This window comes from Chionomys nivalis, chromosome 11 (genome assembly GCF_950005125.1).
Source record: "Chionomys nivalis chromosome 11, mChiNiv1.1, whole genome shotgun sequence".
In the NCBI taxonomy this organism is placed as follows: domain Eukaryota; kingdom Metazoa; phylum Chordata; class Mammalia; order Rodentia; family Cricetidae; genus Chionomys; species Chionomys nivalis.
This window is the reverse complement of record NC_080096.1, coordinates 13261195-13277770: the sequence shown is the minus strand read 5'-3', so window position 1 is coordinate 13277770 and position 16576 is coordinate 13261195. Positions and strand designations below refer to the sequence as shown.

General features: G+C 52.2%; 1 protein-coding gene across 8 annotated transcripts in view; it reads left to right on the top strand.

The window, feature by feature from the left end:
• The window catches only part of Ubr4 (ubiquitin protein ligase E3 component n-recognin 4), a 118495-nt gene extending 104341 nt beyond the window's left edge, over positions 1-14154 (top strand). For all 8 annotated transcript variants that reach the window (XM_057784324.1, XM_057784323.1, XM_057784320.1 and 5 more), the window contains 7 exons: positions 1068-1210; positions 1627-1752; positions 2672-2866; positions 4976-5200; positions 8112-8202; positions 8879-9041; positions 11466-14154. In XM_057784324.1, the coding sequence (XP_057640307.1) occupies positions 1068-1210; positions 1627-1752; positions 2672-2866; positions 4976-5200; positions 8112-8202; positions 8879-9041; positions 11466-11530 (1008 nt within the window). In that variant the 3' untranslated portion in view covers positions 11531-14154. The remainder of the gene's footprint in view (positions 1-1067; positions 1211-1626; positions 1753-2671; positions 2867-4975; positions 5201-8111; positions 8203-8878; positions 9042-11465) is intronic.
• Positions 14155-16576: the final 2422 nt, after the last annotated feature.

Below are 16576 nucleotides of genomic sequence, written 5' to 3'. Positions count from 1 at the left end.
TGGGCAGTGCATGGCTGCACATGCTCTGGCTGTTAGTAGCACAGCCTGGCTCTATGTCTAGACATGCTAGTTTCCTGCAAGCCATTTTGTACTAGGATAAGCTTGTGCTTTGGGGGACTGACACCAGTGCCAGCTGTTAGCTAGCCTTGTAGGCAGGAAGGCAAACTGATCTAAGCATGAGCATCCTTGGCACCTGAAGAGACCACCTTTTGGCATCCTCTATCAGTGCCAGGGCACTTGTCTTTAAACCCTGTTAAAGGCCCCAGCTGATGGGTAGGGCATGTGGCAAAGCCAGAATTCCAGCTGAGGTTCTTTTAATCCCAGGCCTGGGGACTTCAGGTCTTACTGTGTTGCTTCTGTTCAGGACAACTATGAGCGATTAGAGCCCTACTTTCTATGTGTCCAAGTGAGGTGATACCTGGAAGGAGCAGTGGAGAGGCAGCCTGTTTGCTTTCTGACAGTACCGAGAGAGACCTCTTCCTCTTTAGCCCTGCTTTGCTCCTAGACTGTGGAAGAGCCAGTGTCCCAGTTGATGTAAAGTTGTGGCCATAGAAACTCTGTGTATTCCCTTCTAGATAGATGAAGCACTGGCAGAGATGGCATAGGCTGGGATCTCTGTGCCCCGCCCCTGCCCCCCCCCCCAATTATTTTTATAAGAACAGAGGTTTGGTGCTGGGAGTGTAGTTCAGTGGTAGGGTGCTTGCCTGCCATACACAAGGCCCTAACTTCCATTCCTAGAACTACTGAGAGAGAAAGAGAAGGGGAGAGGAGAGAAAGAGAGAGAGGAGAGAGGGAGGAGAGAGAGAAGTTTATTTAGTTCACAGTACTGGAAGTTCAAGAGTAGGATACTGGGGTCTGCTAGGTTTCTGTTAAATCCACAATGGGGATTTCATGACTCCCTGAGAATTTGAGCCTCTTATGGCAGCAAATGATGCTTGCACCAGAGTGACCACTTGCCCATCTGAAAGGAGATGCTCAGTTCTTCACATCTTGTCACTTCCTTGCATTGGTTGGCTGGGAATTTCTCCTCACACCCCCCTCCCCCCAATTCTGTGTTGTCCTTGCAGCCCACAAAGGTCTTAGGCATTTATACCTTCACCAAGCGGGTAGCGTTGGAAGAGATGGAGAACAAGCCCCGGAAACAGCAGGGCTACAGTACTGTGTCCCACTTCAACATTGTGCACTACGATTGTCACCTAGCTGCCGTCAGGTAGGTGTTGGCTCTTGCAGAATGGCTTTAGCCAGCCTGGACTTGTATTGCTTCAAATGAGTGGGCCATGGCTCAGGTCTTGGGCTGCTGGGCTGGAGTTACTAGCTCTGAGGCTGAAGCCTGCTTTTCTTCTCTCCAAGCAGTAGGGTGTCTACCTTAGCCCCCATAGACCCATGAACTGTACTTACCCTGTGAGAAACTGTTTGACTTTGGATGTTTGGCCTTGGCCAAGGCTGGTAGAAGCAGTCCTGCTTGCCTGAATTAATGAAGCAAACTTTTACCTATGGAGTTTACAAATGGCTAATTCTCTCCCTAGGGCCAGGGCTAGTGTTAGCAAGCCCTCTGCACCCAGTGTCTCATTACCAGAGTAATCCCAGCAGTTACTTGTCCCTGCTCTCCTCCCTGTCCCCATCCAGATTGGCTAGAGGCCGGGAAGAGTGGGAGAGTGCTGCCCTGCAGAATGCCAACACAAAGTGCAATGGGCTCCTTCCAGTCTGGGGCCCCCACGTCCCTGAATCAGCTTTTGCCACTTGTTTAGCAAGGTGAGTGTTGAGTGTTTTCATCACAGAAAGGGGCAGTTTCCTGGGCACTTCAGTGGATGTCCATGTCTGTCTTGCTAACAGACCACAGAATTGCTCTGAGCAGGTAGGGCTGAGTAAAATGACCTGCTGAAACAAAACCAGCCTCCTTGGTTTCCTGGGTTCCATGCAAGATTTTTCATTAGCTCTCCTGTAACACCCAGAACCTCTAACTTAGTCCTCGGGACCAGAATCTCCAAAGTTCACTTCTCTGGTCAATGACTCTAGTGTTTAAATTATAAAAGCTCCTGGGTGTGGGGTGGGATGGAGTGGGGGTTCCTTCTAAGGCCTCTCTGTTCCCACATACTAGACTGCAATAGCTAAAGCTTCTCTGGGGTCCTTGTATGTTTGTGAGGCCATGTGAAGTTCTAGTTTAAAGCCCAGGGGTATAAAGTACTTAGTACATGAGACTTGGCGGCAGTAATGACAGTGATGGTAGATAGCATACTCAGCTGTGTACTGTGTTACTGCTGCACACATGAATACTCTGGGCCATAAGGGGAGTCATTTACCCAGGGCCATTCAGTTAATAAGAGGCAGAATCAAATGGATATTGATTTAGGAAGAAAAAAAAAGCACAACATATTGGAGGGTGAAAAGATCCTTCTTAAGGATAAATCACCTTGTCGCCAGAATGAGTAAGTTCACATTTCTCCGTAATGTGTCATGGCATCTGTCCCTTAAGAAATGAGCCTCTTACCCACATTGAGGGATCACATGCAGTCACAGCAGCAGCAGCAATGTCCTAAGGTCTGTTCTGACAGCCCCCATTTGATCTCTGCAGTCAGCAGGCCAGGGTGACCAGAAAGAGAGCTCTGCACTCCATCCCAGGGTTTTTCTAGGAGTCTGGCTTCCATGACATGTTGGCTCTGCTTCTCCCTAGGCACAACACTTACCTCCAAGAATGTACGGGCCAGCGGGAACCCACGTACCAGCTCAACATCCATGACATTAAACTACTCTTCCTGCGTTTCGCCATGGAGCAATCGTTCAGCGCAGACACTGGTGGGGGCGGCCGGGAGAGCAACATCCACCTGATCCCATACATCATTCACACCGTGCTTTACGTCCTGAACACGTACGTCAGTACCTTGTGGCCCCAGATGCTACCTTGGCTGACACTCCTTGTCCTTCTCTGCTTAGCTAGATCCCCCAGCCTTTACTGAGGAAGGGTTTTTAATTCACTGTTTTGAGGGTCACATCATGTCATTAGTCAGAGCACACGGGTATAATGATAGGCTTCCGGTGGGATGGAGGCTGCCACACCAATGGAACACTAGCTTTCTTAGCCCATCAGTAATGCTTCTGACAAGGATGGGGCTGGAGGGGGTTGAATATTGGGAAAGCAACTGAACAGTAATGAGGCCGGGAAGAAAGAACTGTTTGTGTCTGTGGTGCTGGAATTGGGGCGTCAAAGAGGCCCTCTGAGGGGGCAGAAGCCCTCCCACTCGCAGTCAGGCTTAGAAGCACATTAAGGTATTTCTGTGCCTGCACTCTTGGAGTATTTGGCTGGGTGCAGACCTGCCTGCAGAGCTGGTAGCCGTGGAAAGGCTGGGCACAGTCCTCCCACACCACTACCATACTACTGAGGTAGGTACCAAGGCAGTCAGTCGGCTCTTGTCCTTTCCCATCGGACAGTTTGTTTTCCCTTCTTCCCATTTCCTTGTGAGATAAAGTCTGACCTTGAAACTGCAGGCTTCTTTGTTAAATCGCAGGGCAGGGCACATGACATCATCTACCAAATGCCCAGGCTGTCAAGAGAGACACCTGGCATTGCCAGCAGCACAGGCATTCTACTGTCTGGACCCCGCTGCAGGCCCCATCTGTGCTAATCGCCAGTGTTCTTGGGGCCCTGACAAAGACTGTGGGTTTTGCAGAGACATGCCTCTTGGCAGCCATAAGCTAGAGTGGACTGCTCAGGCAGAGACCCAGGGAAGAAAAAACTTCCCAGGATTGACCCAGCCAGATGGAACTGGTGACTTCAGGTGTCAGCTCTGTTGTTGTCTCCTTGGGCAGGCAGGGCCTCCTCAGCCATAGGCTGCTTCCTTTGCTAGCCATTGGACAGTGGCATGAGCTTGGTCATAAGGCCGTTGGACCTCTGGTGGGACGTTTACACACAAGAGCAAGTGTGCTATACTAGTGAGCCAAACCTGAACCTGAGAAGAACCTGCCGTGGCCAGAAGTCTGAGCTTCCCCACAGGGGTGGAGAGTTAGTTGGGGTTCCAGTTGGTTCTGGGCATGCCCATTTTGTAGGAGCGAAAGGACGCGGGGTATCTTTGCTCCATCCTCCTACATCCCTATGGCTCGCTGCCTGCAGCCTGGACATGGGATTTTTGTTGTTTTATCTTCCTCTCATATATAATCACCAGTAGGTTATAGGGACACTACTGGAGAGTCTTAGCCTCTTTGTGTGGTCCTGCCACTGGCAAGACTTTTTCATGAAAAAGGGGTAGAGTTGATGACAGACTCTAGAACCAGGCCTGGGGCCTCAGTCTAGTCTTTGCTTAGCATGGTGCTTAGATCCTAGTATTGTAGCTTACTCTCCTGTACATTTGGACGGGCAGCTCTTGTCTCACAGGCTATTTATGCCTGTTAAATGAGATAAGTCACGCGCAGAACTGAGAACCATGCCTGGCAGTCAGTGTGCTGTGGTTATTGGCACATAGCTGCCCACCCAGAAGAAATTGCTGGTGACGGGGAGGGAGGACATGCTGCAAGTAAACAGCCCAGCGGGGAGCCTGAGTGCCGGGGGACCACATAGTGGGACAGCGGGGAGCCTGAGTGCCTGGGGACCGCATAGTGGGACAGCGGGGAGCCTGAGTGCCTGGGGACCGCATAGTGGGACAGCGGGGAGCCTGAGTGCCGGGGGACCGCATAGTGGGATTCCTGGAACCTACTCTTCCACTCTGTCACAGCTTACTGGTTTGGTGACGTTGGTGAGTCACCTTCCTTCCCTGAGCTTCCAGAAAAATTATGACAAGTCCACAGTGGAGAGTTGGTAGCCATGCCCTGTCCAAGAGCCAGGAGATGTTGGGATCTGTGTTGAAGTGACAATCAGGGACCTGAAAGGGTAGAAGGCTTGTGCTGCTAGAGGGGAGGGAATGGGAGGAAGTACAAACCATTTGTTCAGGGCCATCTTGGTTGGCCCTGCTCCTTCCTTGCTGCCATCTGAATTCTTTTCCTCCAGAACCCGAGCAACATCCCGAGAGGAGAAGAACCTACAAGGCTTCCTGGAGCAGCCCAAAGAGAAGTGGGTGGAGAGCGCCTTCGAGGTAGACGGGCCCCACTACTTCACCATCCTGGCTCTGCACGTCATACCCCCTGAGCAGTGGAGAGCCATGCGTGTGGAGATCCTACGCAGGCTGCTGGTGGCCTCACATGCCCGGGCAGTGGCTCCAGGAGGAGCTACCAGGTCAGTGCTTGCTTTGGGAAGCTGCAGCATTTAGTGTCTTCCCGTGTGTTTCCAGGCTGTCTCTGTCACATGATGTGTGCCTGTTGAAGGTGTGCTCATTTGACATGGCTCTCAACTCTGGCTCCAGCCAGCACCCTAAGAGTCTAGACTGGTGTTTGACAGTTGCTTGAGCCCCTCTGGGTCTTGTGTTGAGCCACTGAAAAGGTGGATTTAGGTTTCCATCTGTAGAAAATTCAGAAAGGAAGACAGCCAGGCTTCAAGAGATATGGCTGGTGAGGCAATTAGGCCCAACAGCAAGGCTAAGCCAGGGAGCCAGACTTTCTGGCTCTTGCTGGCTTTGGTGTAAACTAGGGGAGGTTTCAGTGTGACTGTGACTGGGGATTTCTTGTCCAGTGACTAAAGATTGTCCTCCTTCCTTCCTGTCTCATCTGCCACACCTTCCTCAGGCTTTCTAGACCCCCTTCACAATCGTGTGTGCACCAATGTGTGTGCACCAATCAAGGAGCACATGCAGGAGTTCTTTGCATTGTTTGTTTGAGTCAGTTGGGGGTTATCTGAAAGAGCCATCTGCAATGAAATCAGAGCCTTCATCCCAAGTTCTTTGACAATACCCAGTGGTCACAGAACACAGAATAGACCCAGCCACTACATGGGTTTTTAGTGGCCCTGGATAGTCCCTACTCCCCACCCCACCCCCCACCCTCACCCTCCAGGAACTGCACCGCAGTGTGTGGCCTGGTAGCTTATTTCTGCTAGTGGACTACCTGGTGTCCCTGTGTGGGATCGTTTTCACACTTAGAGGCCAGGAAGGGAGCAGAAGGAGGCTCCCTTCCAGCCATGGTGATGGCATGTCCTATGGTACAGCAGTACCTGAACTAGCTACCTGAGGCTTTTCCTCTTTAGCTGTGATACTTCATGCCCCCAGAGTGACCAGTTTGCTGCTGTCATCTTGATTCCAGCCAGTAGAAGCCTATTTGAGCCAAGTGTGAAGCAGTAGAGTTAGATTCCTGCCCCATTCCAAACATATCATATCCATGACATCCCAAGAGCCCTAGTGTTAATAGTTAACTAGCTGCTTGAAATCAGAAGTTAGGTCTTCAGATGCTGAAGTTGTTAAGTGAAACAGAAATTGCATTCGTAGCACACAGGATGGCCACTTATCAGGCAGGCTTCCGCAACGGAGTAAAGGCTGAGCCCACCTGAGCTGTTCTATCGGCCAAGAGTGGAACTCATTTCTGTCCCAGCAGTTGAGGAAAAGCTGATTTGGTCATGGCTTAATTAGGAAATCCAGCTTGGGCTGCATTCAAGCATTGCCATTCTATGTAACAGTTTAGTCACCTTTCCTAATTAGCTGTAAATAATTAAGCTGGGCAGGGTCACCCAAGACTCATGTTCACCAAAGCAGGACACACACAGAGGGCCAAGCCCGGCTGTGGTCCAGCTTCTAAGCCTGCTGTTTGCCAGACAGATTATAAAAGGTGCTGAGGGCTTGCCCGGGATTGAGGCACCCTTGAAGGAGAAGGCCTTTCAGCCAAGTGCATGGAGAAGGTGTCTCTCTTGTGGCGTTGGGTGCTATTGCTAGCAGCAGGTTCTGTTTGAAGTCCTGTACATTTTGGTTGGGGTAGGAGACAGTAGCAGATACACAAAACTATAGTTTAAGGGGCCAGGGTTATAACTCAGTGATGAGCACTTGCCTAGCATGTGTGAGACTCCAAGTTTCAGTTTCCAACAACAACACACACCGAGGAGGGGGCGTGTATAGACTAGAGCTCAAGAGAAGCTAATGACTCTGCATGTCTAACATTCAGCAAAATAGATTGAGCGGGTATTTTAGCCTAGAAATTGTCTAGGCTTCCGCTGGAATCTTACGTGGTATCTGGGCAGTTGTTCTTACCCTTAGGCCAATCTTACAGCTCTGCCACTCCCCACCTCTCAAGCAGGTGAGCAGGAGGAAACACAGCAGAGGCTACAGGAAGCACAAGCCAATAGGCTTGACTTTGTGAGTTAAACAGCTGCTGAAGGCAGTTGTGGCTGGGCCTCTCATGGTAGGCAAGCCCTAAACTAAATTAGCCGATGCTGAGCACTCTGCTGCTTGTCTTTTGGTCCTAGGATATGCACCAGAGCGTTGTGAGATGTGGAAGATGACCTTAAATCACGATGGGGCTCATCTGGCCTTTACTTTCCACAGCCATGAATGAGCTCTCCCCTTGTGCTGGAGCATTCTGATCCTTCAGAGCCCAGTGGGATCACCCCTTACAAGAACCTTGACAGAGGTGCCCCCCATGTTCTAAGTGCTAAGACTCTCAGATGAGTTCATGCAGCACTTGCTGGCTTTCAAGCCTGTGCCAGGTACTCGGGTGTTCGTGACACTTGTTAGAGATAAAGGGGTGTCTGAGCAGCTCCGAGATTACCCTCGGATTTGGGAAGTATTGGGTGGTTGCCTGGGCAGTCCTAGATATCACGGTTGCTCAATGTGAAGTTCCTATCAGCTTGCTGGGTTTCTGCAGAGTGCGTCTTTGATGCATTTGGCTGTCTAGTAGATTTCTCCTGGTGGCAGGTATAGCCTGAGTTAGAACCTTGTTTTTTTCTTCTTCACTGTTAGACATCGTTACATTTGGGAGCTTGTGAGGGGCAGAGTACAAGGGAGCAGGGAATCCTTGTGTTTGCTTACGAGGTTAGAGCTTTTGGGTGCTTACCTGTGTCTACCTGTTCCTGATAGCCCAGTTTAGGAAAGTGCTAAGACCGTCAGATGAGCTCCTGCAGCAGCGCTGGGAGCCAGGGCATCCAGGTTCCCTGCCCACAGCTGCTTTTTGTTCAGGCCATGTGCAGCAGCTTCTGGGTACATCAGTCCCCAAGTACAATGTCCCATCTCTGCAGGGCCCTTACAGATGTCTTTGCTCTGCTTTTCCAGGCTAACAGATAAGGCAGTGAAGGACTATTCTGCCTACCGTTCTTCCCTGCTCTTCTGGGCTCTTGTTGATCTCATTTACAACATGTTTAAGGTAAGGAAACGTCCAGAGCCCAGCCAGTTCCAAGAGGTATGGGATGTGTGCATCCTAGTCCAAGCCCCATTGGTGGCCACATTCCGAGGCTCCTCACTAACTTTGGGTGCTTTGCCCTTGGATAGCTAAAGGTCTCTACTTGGGGAGAGGTACACACCCTCAGCTCAGACCTGCACATCCAGCTGTTCACAGCTGAGACCACTTTGTCATGCACACTCCAAGCAGTGAGCTCTGAGCACATTGACAGCCTTCTCACCCTTGTCCTTGCCCATGCGTAACACTTTGCTCTTTGTGAATCTGCCCGACATAGCCTCACTTAAAGTAGAATGTCCTGCTTTCTATCTGCTTGGGCCCACATGTCTTAGGAGGGTTGGTGTATGGGGTGAGCCCTGTGGTAATGAGTGGAATGGTCCAGCCAGAGATGCCAGTCATCTTAGTTTTGGAAATGCAGATGTGGGAAAGTCCCATGTTGAAATTACAGGTCCATACGGAACATTGCGTAAACAAAGAGGGTCTTGTGGAGAGTAACTAAGGCCGGTAGGCCCAGGAGGTCGGGCTTCCTTAGTCTAGGAAGGCTCTGGTTCGTGTAGGGTGGACTCACCACAGTGCTAAGATGGAGGCAGAGAGCTGGCTGCATTCAGTTACTAACTGGCCCCGTGGCCTATTGTCCTTGTAGAAGGTGCCCACCAGTAACACGGAGGGCGGCTGGTCCTGCTCTCTGGCCGAGTACATCCGCCACAATGACATGCCCATCTACGAAGCTGCCGACAAAGCCCTGAAAACCTTCCAGGAGGAGTTCATGCCAGTGGAGACCTTCTCAGAGTTCCTCGATGCAGCAGGTCAGTGCACAGTTTTCTCTGGGGCAAAGCCCAAGTCTGGCTCAGTAGACCTGCAGTTAAATAGGCCTACAGTAGCCACTTCCAGTCATAGGAGAGGTGTTCATTCAAGCAGCCCACTTGCTGAGTGTCGTGGCACTTGCCTTTCATCCCAGTACTCAGACAGAGGCAAGCGATCTCTTAAGTTCGAGGCCAGCCTGAAGTTTTAGGACAGCCAGTTATACATAGAGAGACCCTGTCTCAAAAAAAAATCAGACAGGTGAAAGCGCTTCGGTTCCCCAGCTCCACTTCTGCCTGTGGTATATGAGCTCAGTGGTCTGGGCTACTCGGCTTAGCCTCCCTCTGTCGCTGCTGTCATGGAGGCTGTGGAGGTTAAGCGGATATGGGTAGCACAGAAGAGATAAGCTCCTTCAGGTTCTGACTTTTAGTGACAGCTCAGACTTAACAGGAGAAAGGGCGCTTGTCTTCCTTGCCTCCCAGCAGCTGCAGATGTTAAGTAGATAGAGACAGTCACCATGGAACGCCTTGAGGATGCGCACGGAGGGCAGTATCTGAGCATTTGTGCCGCAGCTCCCAGAGCTCAAATCCGTTCTCTCCTATCCACAAATCATCTGTACAAATTGGCCACTTACTTGGAAATACTTTGAGGGCGTGACTCGGGCTCAGGCCTGGGAAGAACAACCTAGGGTTACAGATGACCCCTCTCAGTTCCTAACTGTTGTGGCACAGCCTCTCCTGGTACTGTCTTAGAAGGGAGGGCTGCTGACCAAAGCAAAGGAGCCGGACCAGGCCAGCTCCTGCCTCTCGACCTTCTGGTGTTCACTGTGGGGACTGTGTACAGACGCAGGGGACAGTCCCCCAGGCCCTGTTGCCGAGTGACCACTTCTGTTAACACTCCCTCTTCCCTTTCTGTCCTCTGGGAAGGAGACCCACTAAAACCCTGGGATCTTGTCAGCATGCGCTCTTCTGTTTGCCCAGCTCTGGACACTCTGAGAACAAATGTTCTTCATGGCCCAGTGGGGGTTCTGCCCTGGGATGGTGTTTCCAGCCCTAAGCAGCAGCTCACCATTTTCCTCAGAGTTAATCCGGACCAAGAGCAGCTCAGAGCTGAGTCCTCAGGTCCTGTGCTTGTCACATGAGACTGTCAGAGCTAGTGAGAAGAGGTGGGCAGGGGCAAAGGACTCAGCTGCCTCCAGGCCTGGCACCTGGGCATGCTCTGGCAGCAGTAAGCCTCTAGCCTTTTTGCGAAGCCAGGCTTTTGCACATACTTCAGACCTTTAAACTGCCAGAATACCAGACATGCCCTGTTCAACTTCAAGAACAAAACAACTTCCAGGGCCAAGAGAAGCAGCCTGGCTGCTTTGCCTCCATTATTGCAGATGCTGGGAGGTGCCTTGTTTGGACGCTCGTGTTTAACTTGAGGCTTCGTGTCTCCTCTGTACTGTTGATGAGATCAGGTGCCTGGCTGGGACTTGGTATAGAGGATGCACTGGATTCTTCCACCATGAAGGCTCCTGTTAGTCTCCATGGCAGGCAGGGAGGGCTCCCTACTGTCTCTTTCTGAGAACTGAAGAAAGGGAGCCCCTGTGCTCTGGCATTTTGCTTAAGGAATCCAGGGGTATGGTGAGATTGAAGCCCAGAAGCCAGAGGCCTCTGCCTGTTCTGCCCTTCCAGCCCACAAGACCATTTCTTGGTATTGGCCTCTTTGGTCAATTTAAGATGATGACAGAGGCCAAGGAGATGGCTCAGCTATGGTCTGCCATGCAAACATGTGGACCTGAGTTCTGATCCCCAGCACCCATAAAAACCAGGTGTGGGTAGGACTCTGGCACTGAGGTGCTCCAGTGGTAGGATCCCCTGCTGAGCTTACTGGTCTGCCAGTCTAGCCAGCCAGCAAACTCTAAAACCCTGTCTTAGAAAATAAGGTGGGGCAACGAAGAAAGACACTCGATGTTCACACACACCGGTCACCGCTCTGGGGCGGGAGTGTGGCTAAACTAAAAGAGTGCTTGCCTGGCTTGCAGGAAGCACTGGATTCAATCCCCAATACTGACTATGTCAGGCGTGGTAGCACAGAAGTTCAGAGGAGGGCCTTGGCTGCATAGTGAGTTTGAGGCCAGTCTGGGGTCGAGAGCCCACCAAGAATAAACAACCTTAGAGTTGTGATTTGTGGCCTCTCCAGTCACCTCCAAGCCCCTGCACCGGTTGAGATCCTCTGCTCCAGGGAAGTGAGACTGGAACTCCTTCTGGATTACTGTGTGCATTTGCCACACTGCTCACCTCCCCGCCATTGCTGGAACCCAGCAAGTGGTTACATCGGAGCATGCTGCCCTCAGTGTGTTCTGTGTGTGAAGGAGGTACCTGTGATGCGGTGGGGCTGGGGGCACTGTGTGCCACTTACACTCCCACTTTGCCTCTGCTTTCCAGGTCTTCTGTCAGAAGTCACCGATCCAGAGGGCTTCCTAAAGGACCTGTTGAACTCAATTCCCTGACAATCCCCACGGAAATGAGATCACGGAAATGAAGCTCGCTTGCCTTCCTCCCTCGTTCGCCCCTCCATGTGCATTCACTTCCCCCACGGATGCTGCATTAGCACCCCCTCTCCTCCCTCATTTTTCTCGGAGTGGCTTGGGGTTTGTAGACTTCCTGTTCTATCGCGTGTGTGTGCTGCGTTGGCTATGAAGTTGTTTGTAGCCCAAGCCGTTGAAGGACCTATACATACCTAGGAGCTGTGAGCTGTCCCAGCCAGCTTGAGTGTGCACATCTTGAAATAAATGAATGACTTGGTACACATTGGAAAGGGGGTTTGGCTGCTGCTTGCCCAGTGCTCTCCAGTGAGCTCTCAGCCTTGTGATGATGCTCCAGGAAGACTGCTGAATTTGAATTGCTATCTTGAGGGAGGGATTGGGGGGGGAGATGGTTTTCTAGTCCTTAGCCAAAAGAGGGCTCAGCAAAGCAGGCCCTGGTCAGCATCTGCTTCAAAAGCCTTGAAAATATTTGACAGTCTCCTGCTGACTGCCCTGCAGAGAGGAGAGACCCCAGGAAGACTCAAGATGGCGAGAATAGCTATTCCCACTGCTAGGCCTCTTCTGCCTGCCCTCCCTAGCAGCTGTGTGAAGAAAGAGCTTGTGCATCACCCAGCACCCCAAGTCCCCAACTGGGACCTCACTTGACCGGTGTGGTACCTCTGAGACCTGCTCCCCACCTCCTGGACTCCCCAGAGCCTTTCCCAGACTTCAGCAAAAGGCTGAATCATAGCCCTGTGGGGAAGGAGAGCTGGCTAGTTCTCGTCTCCTTTGTTCTAGAGGGTCACTCAACCAAAGACTCTGGGTGACATCAGCGCCTCTGAATGTCTGCTTCACAAGGCTCACTCCCTGGACCAGACCATGTGGACCTGTGGTGCCTCAGTTCCATTTGGAAGCCTTCCACAGCAAAGGCACCATGCCACTCCCCCAGAGCCTTTGCAGCCACAAGGCGGAAGTACTGTGCTTAGACCTAACAGCGGGACAGAGGTGATTGGTTTGGGTACTGTTCCGAGGCAGACCAGACAAGCACACTAAGGGATGAGTTAGCTCTGGGTCAGCTGGATCTGGCTTCCCTGCCTGCTTCTAACACCTGGGTGCCTCTGTAGGCATCTCACCTATGAAAGAGGAATGGCAGCCACCCAGAGCTGGGAAGATCACCTGCCTGTCCTGGAAGAACAACACTATAGCTCCCCTTGGAAGAGGGCCTGTTCACTAGCTGCCTAGATTCTGTAGCCCTCTTCTTTGTGCCTCCATGCCTGGGTGGGCTCAGCAAGGAAGATGGAGACCTTGGCTTTGAGTGTTGGGGTCTCCCCCTTAGACACGCTTGTCTGCCCTGCTGGACTCCAGAGACTCAGTTCAGGCATTGGGGGGAGGGGACAGCCACCATCCTGTCACTTGATAGGAAACAAATTGGAGCAACTTCATGTGGGACAAGGGCTGCCAGTGCAGATGGGGACTTGCTGTAGGCCAAGCCACATTGATGATCACACCTCATAGTAATGCAGCTCCTTCAGAAGGTTAACCAAAGCCTGCAGAGAGGGAAAGAGTCACCAGCACTCTTTACAAGGTCCCTCCCGCTTTTTATCATTTCTTTTTTAATTATTATTTCTTATGAAGACCTGTTCTGTTCCGTCGGAAGAACAATCTAGGGTAGCCATGCTTTTGGTTTTAAGTGAGCTTATGAAGTAGCAAGTAGCCGATAAAGAGCAAGGCAGTACAAATCAAATAGCACTCACAGTGTCCCACTGAGAGCTGGAACAGGCCAGTGGAGAGCCAACAAAACAGCGTAGCTCATGGCTGTCAGACAGACTGGGGAAGCCGCACTGGGGCAACTGAGTCCCCAGCTGAGGAGCCAGGCAGAGCAGAGTTCTCAGAGCTGAGCATCACTTTCTTTCTCACGGGTGTTTCTGACATGAGTCAACAGAAGGGACTTCTGTCGGAAAGTTTCCCTTCTCGATGACATTCTCAAAGACTGCTTTAACACCCTCAGCTGTTGGCTGGTCTGTCCTTAGTACAGAATCAAGAGCCAGCATGAGCCAGGGACCAGGCCTTTGACATCTGACACACATGCTTGGGTCTACAGTGCAGCCTCCACCCTCACTCAAGCCTTCTCTTGGCTTAAGTAGCATGTCATCACTTACCAGAGAATGCATATTACAAGGCCTCCGAGGATTCTGGACCCAGCCCATTTGTCTTGATTTCATCGTGCAGCTTTTCTAGGTGTCTGCTCAAGGGCACTTCCCAGCGGTTCTACACCATCCCAGACAAGCTGCTGACACGACAGTCCTGCAGGTCCGTGCCAGGTTCCAGGGCCAGGCCTTGGCTGTGCCTACACAGTAGTGGAAAACAGGCTTCCCACACCTGCATCCCATAGCAGGAACAATGAAGGACGCCAGATGAGCCGGCCCTCCTTCCTGGGGCTATGGTGCTCCGCTGCAGGTCCTAGGGGATTGAGGCCAGTTGTTAGGCCGAGCGAGGTCTCAAGCCTTAAGTCCCCAAGTCATTCAGCAGGAAGGCCATCGGCCCATCTCACACTGTTCAAGCCCCTGTTACCATCACCCCCACAGCCCTTTTGGCTTCTAGCTCTCCAAGTATACTACCCTGTTTGAGATTGGGAGAGGGCTCTGCCTTCATTCTGACACCAGCTTTGAGTTGGGCAGTGGTGTCTCAGAGGACATTTGCCTGCTGGGGACATGAGAGCTAAGGGAGTCATTACTCCACATCCGTATGTTCATTCCAGGATTCGGTTGGTGTGGACTCCGCCCCACGTGCTGTACCAGGCAGGTTCCCTAGAGGGAGACAGCCCCTTTCCAGGTACCCCCCACTACTATTACTGCTGAACTGTATCCCTTTTTTCAATCAGATAGCCCTGCCCCACACCTGATTTCAGGGTCATTTATTTGCTGAGTTGGCTGTGGCATCCCGGGACACTAAATCTTTTTTCAATTTGAGCCCTCCCAGTAGTGCTAAGGGACAGCTGAGAGGGCCGAGGTGAGTTCCCAGGCCAAACCCCTGGAACCACGTGCTGTGGGGGCTTTCACAGAGAGGGCAGAGCCAAGACCCAGTCTCTGTCTTCTGGCCACTTCGATTTCTGCACTGGACAGGTTAATCTCTTTTTATTTAATAGAGGCAAAGCCGTGATGAGACAGACAGATGTGGCCCAGACTCTGTCCATGCCCATAGGAACCACCAGACTGGGCACACAGCAGGGCATGGAAGAACTGGGCCAGACAGTTCTGTTCGGCATCTGACCCCCTGGTCAGACAGAAATGAGTCCACATAACGTGGAGCAGAAGTTCCAAAGTGAGGGCAGAGGTGGGTCTGGGACAGTATGGGGGCAGCCTCCGGCCAGCCTGAGCTCTTGAGGCTATGGGGGATGTTTCCCAAGGGCAGCAGTCTCCTCCGTGGGCTCCTGAGTCTCAGGAGGGGCCAGGCAAGGTTCCTGTCCTGTTTGTGTGAGGATACCTTCACCTTCATTGTGATGTTTTGAGAGGCAGTGTTACCACAGGAGGCTGGAAGGAGTCATGGACGACCAAGTGGGAGCCCTTAGGGAACACGTCAGCCATTGTATCTCTCAGTATCAGGCAGAAGTCCCACTCACGGGCACATGTGTGCACACTTCCCGCCAGCAGAGCTCAGTTGCCCAGCTGATGTCTGTTTTGCTTTAGTCCTGCCTCTGCTGGTCTGTGTTTCCTGTCCCAGGTGGGACCCCTCCCTTCCCTGACCAAGGTTTGGCTGACACTTATCCGATGGCCTCTGCAACAAGCCCAGAGAGGCCGGACTAGGAAGCAGGCATGTGTAGACACAGGGCCGTCTCCGCCGCTCATTCTGTTGGCACTACCCACCCAGACTCCTTTGTCCAGCCCAGCAGAAGACCCCACTACCAGCAGTCTGTGTCCCTTTGTTTTGGCCCTGTCTGTCTAGGGCTGGGGATAGTGGGCAGAGGGGGAGAGGGACTAGTGTCCTGGGCACAGAGGGCTGGAGCAGCACTTAAGATTGTCACTGTGAACCAAAGGAGAGACACGAGAAGAGGTGGGGCACAGAAACGGGACAGTGTCCTCTTGTAAATGAACTGCCACTAAAAGTTCAGTGTCCTCAGCTCACCTCATCTATTACACTGGGTTCCCAGGCCCAATACGGATCGCTGCTTCCAGCCTCCTATGAACCCAGGCTGCTGTGGGAACCGTGACTTCCTGCTGCAGGAGGGTAGAGCTGTCCCCTTCAGGAGCTTCCTGGGACAGAGCCAGAGAAGACAGAGATGAGGTCCCAGGACATGGGGAATCAAGGAAACATCTGTGGGAAAGTGACCACCACCTTGTGGGATGGGGGTGGGGTCTGTGCTTTTTGCTCTCTGGGCTTCATCCCTCTACCTCCTGTTCCTGGGCCCTTGTCGCTCCAACCACTGTTGCTGTCCTCATCTGTCTCTGCAAGTCCAGACACCGTCAGACTGTTAATGGCTTTAGGAATCTGAGGACCTTGCAGTATTCTAAGCCCTGCGCCTGAGATGAATCGAATCCTTAGGTTTTCTTTGCTCCTGGTTCAAGGAGGAGCCTGAGGCTCAGAGAACCTAGCTCACTTGCCCAAGGCAGCACAGCTTGCCAGTGAGATTCAGCTCTGTGCCGCCTGTCTTAGTCCAGCTCCTTGTCTGTCTAGGCACAGATGTAGATTGTCCCAGTTCCCAGTGGTTTCAGGAGCCAGGGCTTGGCCAAGAGCCTGGCGGGCAGGTGTGGCAGCCACAGCCAAAGGTTAACTGAACTCACGCTGGGAACCAGGCTTCTGGCTGGAGAGCGGGTGAGATGCAAGACCATGAGAGCCAGCTGGGAGCTAGGATGACAGGTTCTGGGCACCAGTCAGTGCAATTAGAAGGTAGCTTTTGTTGGGTAGACCCTGAGGGCTGAGCCCCAACCACTCAGCCTCTCAGCCCCAGCCTTTTGTGTGGCAGTAATCTGCTTGTCCGTGGAAACGGGCACAGTCCTGTTGCCTGTAATCACAGGCAGCCTGGCAATGCTGAGT